A 5608-nucleotide genomic window follows, 5' to 3' on the forward strand; every position below is an offset into this window, starting at 1 on the left:
GGGGTTTCACCATGTTGACCAGGATGGTCTCGATCTCTTGACCTCGTGATCCACCCGCCTCGGCCTCCCAAAGTGCTGGGATTACAGGCTTGAGCCACCGCGCCCAGCCTAGAAGATATATTTTCAAGATGCATTAGCTCCACAGATCTTGGCTCACCGCAACCTCCGCCTCCTGGGTTCAACGTATTCTCCTGCCTCAGCCTCCCAAGTAGCTGGGAGTCTAGGCACCTGCCACCGCTCCTGGCTAATATTTTTCTTTTTTGTATTTTTAGTAGAGACAGGGTTTCACTATGTTGCCCAGGCTGGTCATGAACTACTGACCTTGTGATCCACCCGCCTCAGCCCCCAGAGTGCTGGGATTACAGGCATGAGCCACTTCGCATGGCCCATGAATACCTTTTCATAATATCTTTTTATTACTCAAAACCAAAAACAGAACTGAAGCCTGCAAATGAGAACAATTAATAGCTATAGTTTGCAATCTTTATGCTAACCATTACCTGGACATTAGAGGTGCAATGAGGTAACATTAGCAGAAGAACATTGCGTAAAGTCAAGGACACATTTCAGAGAATGTGGGTCTCAGACCAAGGCTAACTGCAGTGAGTTTTGTAAATAAAGGCAAAACCTCTAGAGTAACTGATGATTTCATGTTTAATGAAGTGTATATACTAATTCAGTGATGAACTCGGGTTAGGCATGTTTGGTTTGAGGATGAAACTTTGCAGGGCATAGCTCTGTTGCTTAATCTAATATCAAGCTTAATATTTTCATGGATTTGTAAGTCCTAAGAAAATTTAAGCTAAGAACGTTATTCTATATATTATTTAGCTTAAATTTTCTTGGGACCTACAAATCCATGTTATTTCTCATGAGGAATATATTTTGCACTTTTAAAAACTAGTCCAGTCCGGGTACGGTGGCTCATGCCTGTATCCCAGCACTTTGGGAGGCCGAGGTGGGCAGATCACGAGGTCAGGAGTTCAACACCAGTCTGACCAACACGGTGAAACCCCATCTCTACTAAAAATACAAAAATTAGCCAGGCATGGTGGCAGTAGCCTATTATCTCAGCTCACTTTGTCTCTCAGTTCTGCCTTTCAGGCTGAGGCAGAACTGCTTGAACCCAGGGGCAGAGGTTGCAGTGAGCCGATATCATGCCACTGTACTCCAGCCTGGGCCATGGAATGAGACACCATCTCAAAAAACAACAAAACAAAACAAAACAAAACAAAAACTAGTCCATGCAGCCTTTCTTTACAAAGAAAAGTAGATTAGTGTTTCCCACACCTGACTGACCACTGGAAATGCCAAGTAAGCTTTCCCAAAAGACATTCTAATTCATTACCCTTGGAGTATGTGCCTCAGAATCTGTGTTGTAAAATCTTCCCTAGTGGTTCTATGACAAGTAAGTTTGGTAACTACAGGCACACATTCAAACACTAACTTGAATGTTCTCCATGGGACATCTAGCACAATGCTTGGCATAAAGTAGACAATATTAACTGAACAAGTAAAAGAATGAAAAATGGAAGTTGCTGATAAAGGTGCAGTACTATCTTATTTTAAGGTCATTAATTCTACTCACCTTTTTTAGAGCTTCATGAAGTTCATTTAGGACATAAATCAAGAATTCCTGACCGTCTTGTTGTGTCTTTTTCGTAAATTTTGGGTAGAGGTTGCCAAGAGCTGATCGGAATATTTCTGTTGAGACACAGTCTGAGTCTCCAAGCCACATGTCTGTCATCAGGTAGGCAAAAGCCATGGCAACCTCACTGCAATCGCTTGGAAGAAGAAAGGGATATGCTTCTGGCCGATTTAATGAAAAGAAGGCACCTAATCACCCAGGCCTGGGAAGTTAGTACCAAAATGAAAAGTGTGGTGTCTCACACCTGTAACCCCAGCACTTGGGGAGGCCAGTGCAGGAGGATTGCTTGAGCTCCCAGAAGGTCGAGGTTGCAGTGAGCTGTGTCAATACCACTACTTCACTCCAGCCTGGGTGACAGAACAAGACTCTGTTTAAAAGAAAAAAAAGGGCCAGGTGAGGTGGCTAACACCTGTGATCCCAGCACTTTGGGAGGCTGAGGCAGGAGGATCGCCTGAGGTCAAGAGTTCAAGACCAGCCCGGCCAACATGGAGAAACCCCATCTCTACTAAAAATATGTAAAAAATTAGCCGGGTGTTGTGGCAGTCACCTGCAATCCCAGCTACTCAGGAGGCTGATCAAGAGAATTGCTTAAATCCAGGAGTCAGAGGTTGCAGTGAGCCAAAATTGCCATTGCACTCCAGCCTGCATGACAGAGAGGGACTTCATCTCAAAAAAAAAAAAAAAAAAAAAAGGAGGACCAGACTCAGTGGCTAACACCTGTAATCCCAGCACTTTGGGATGCTGAGGTCGGGATGGGGGCGGGGATCACCTGAGATCAGGAGTTCGAGAGCAGCCTGGCCAACATGGTGAAACCTCGTCTCTACTAAAATACAAAAAAAAAGTTAGCGGGGCATGGTGGCATGTGCCTGTAATCCCAGCTACTCAGGAGGCTGAGGCAGGAGAGTGGCTTGAACCCGAGCAGCAGATGTTGCAGGAATCTGAGATTGCGCCACTGCACTCCAGCCTGGGCAACAGAATGAGACCCTGTTTCAAAAAAAAAAAAAAAAGGGAGCTGCATTCATTTCTTGGTTGCCCTTCACACTTTTACTTACCCTAGCATGTTACCTGGGAAGATACAACCTCTACTGACCTGTTTAGCCCTTACTGGGGATTCCAGAGTTCCTTCTCTAACCTCACCTGTAAGTGGGTTTAGGGCTGGGCTGCAGGGAATGCAGATGGTCTTACTTTTGAAGAGCAGTGATGTACTTTCCAGAGAGGAAGTATTCCACCAGTGGTGAGATGCTTCAGAGACACTGTAAGATGGCATTCATGTAGCATGTGTTGCCCAAGTTCCTCAGGCCAGTGACTCCCTGAAAATGGGGCTGGTTCCCATCAGCCTCCTTAACTGGAAGGGTATCATAGTAATCTGTGCACTCTGCGCTGTGTTGGTGCCACATGGAAAGAAAGGGTTTTGAGAGAACAAAGTATGTACAAATGACAATAAGCCTCTCCTACCATTATGAAATAAAGAAGAGTTCTTAATAAGACTTCCTCCAAACACATTTCCTACCAAGGACAGAATTATTGGTACTTGGAGTCTAAAAATGCATTATGGCAGAGCATGGTGGCTCGCACCTGTAATCCCAGCCCTTTGGGAGGCCGAGGTGGGAGGATTGCTTGAGGCCAGGAGTTTGAGACCAGCCAGGGTCACATAGTGAGAACTTGTCTCTATTAAATAAATTAAATTAAATTAAAAATAAAATTACATTACTCAGACCAGAACCCTGAACAAGTGTCTGAAGCCAAAAAAGACAGATAAAAAGTTCTTTCTAAAACCAAAGCAAGACAACAGACAACTTGCTGGGCAAGTAATTAAATACAGTTAATAAAACAATAGCTATCAGGTCATGAGCATGGCACTATTTAAGTACTTAACATGCATTTTCCCATTAAATCTTTCAACAATTGTGTAAGGTAGGAACAATTATTTTTATATTCCATTTTACAGATGAGATATCAGGTTTAAGTGATTTAGTCATGGGGTGTGTGGTGGTAATGTAGAAAAAAGAAATATCTACCTACCTGTTTACCTCCCTCCCTCTCTCCCAATGTACCTATTTGGATTTATGTATAGTAAGATTGTCTATATATATGTGATGTATATTTGTGTATATATGCATATATGGTATATATATTGAAAGCATAATATATACACATATTAAGAGCATGCATATACATGTCTTAAGAACACATATATACATATATATGTATGTATATAGCTATTTACATATAAACACATACATACATACATACATGGAGAGGAGAGAGAAAGAGCACAGACTTTGTAAAAATATAGATCTTGCTGGGCGCAGTGGCTCACGCCTGTAATCCTAGCACTTTGGGAGGCCGAGGTGGGTGGATCTCCTGAGGTCAGGAGTTCAAGACCAGCCTAGCCATCATGGTGAAACCCCATCTTAAAATATATATATATTTTAAGATATATATATAAAGATCTATCTATCTATATATATAAGATATATCTATATATATATGATATATCTATCTCTATATATAAGATATATATATCTATATATATCTTAGTTTAAATCCCAACTATGCCATTTACTAGTATTAGGATCTGGGATTCTATACCTGTTCCTCATCTATAGGAAAGGAATAATGCCATCTGCCTTATAGGATGGCTGTGAGGATTATGCAGGTATCATGAAAGGTATTTGGCACAGATTAGTCAATAAATGATAACTTTAAAACTTTTTTATTTTTAATTTACTTTTCTTTCTTTTTTTTAAATTTGATCTCATGAGAACCTAACTTTAAAATTTTTTTTAAGTTACTGGTCTAGGATGTCCTTCTCAGTAAGCTCCAGGATTAGAGTGTTCATGTGAATCGGTCAGACCTGCCTGCACAGAGAGAACACTGAGGGTTCTGAAGGGGGCCTCCTTTCCCTGCACAGAGCTTCCTTTTGTAATTTTTTGTATTGTGCCAGGCAGCCCAGTATCTTTGTCCTCTTGAATTTTTCTTTCCACATATTGTATCTAAAGTTGGGGCTCCGTGAGACAGTGACCTCCGTCATACATACTTTTAAGTACAGTTATGCCAGTTTGAAAGTGTTCACTGTTACAAAAATGGTCATTTTCACTTTTTTTTTTTTTTTTTTGAGAAGGAGTTTTCTTCTGTCACCCAGGCTGGAGTGCAGTGGAGTGATCTCGGCTCACTGCAACCTCCATCTTCCTGATTCAAGCAATTCCCCTGCCTCAGCCTCCTGAGTAGCTGGGATTACAGGTGCATGCCACCATGCCTGGCTAATTTTTTTGCATTTTTAGTAGAGACAGGTTTTCACCATATTGGTCAGGCTGGTCTCGCACTCTTGACCTCGTGATCCATCCGCCCCGGCTTCCCCAAGTGCTGGGATTACAGGCGTGAGCCACCGAGCCCGGCCATTTTCACTTTTACTCACTGGTATCACAGGAGGTTCTAGACTGTCACCTTTCAGGAAGGACCTGTATTTATTGCCAAGATATTAGGCACAATCTTCCCTTCTTTTGGGGGGATGAGAGAACCCTTCTGAATGCAGCATGTGTCCCCTGATTCCTCGGAGCATGACTCTTCCCCACCACTGGGCTTATCTAGAAAGCTGTAATAGGTCAAAGCTCACAGGACATAGTAGATACTGAAGTCATCTGCAGGGGGAGACCACTGGGAAGTCATTTTAATGGAAACTACATTGAATTTTCACTTCTATTCTGGAGCTGCATCTGTTCCTTTCAACTTCATTTCTCTGAGTCTGTTAACGCTGGCTTTTTGTTTTAAACAATTGATATGCTGCTCCCTCTTCCAGAGCTGCAAGCTGATTTTCACCTGTATCAGGCACCACTCTAACTTGGATTTTCCATACATCATATTCCTTTCCATTCACCTTCAAGATTCTAGCATGTTGCTATGAGACACTGTTACTTGGTTGTCTGAAATATGTAATCCATGACATAAATGGAACCAAAG

General features: G+C 42.2%; 1 protein-coding gene across 1 annotated transcript in view; it reads right to left on the minus strand.

The window, feature by feature from the left end:
* Positions 1-5317, minus strand: part of USP50 (ubiquitin specific peptidase 50) — a 56473-nt gene extending 51156 nt beyond the window's left edge. Inside the window, 3 exon segments of the mRNA XM_017517884.2 lie at positions 1589-1784; positions 2834-3028; positions 5265-5317. Of these exon segments, the coding sequence (XP_017373373.1) occupies positions 1589-1784; positions 2834-3028; positions 5265-5317 (444 nt within the window).
* Between the last annotated feature and the right edge of the window lie 291 nt (positions 5318-5608).

The sequence above is a fragment of the Cebus imitator genome, unplaced genomic scaffold (assembly GCF_001604975.1).
Source record: "Cebus imitator isolate Cc_AM_T3 unplaced genomic scaffold, Cebus_imitator-1.0 Scaffold651, whole genome shotgun sequence".
In the NCBI taxonomy this organism is placed as follows: domain Eukaryota; kingdom Metazoa; phylum Chordata; class Mammalia; order Primates; family Cebidae; genus Cebus; species Cebus imitator.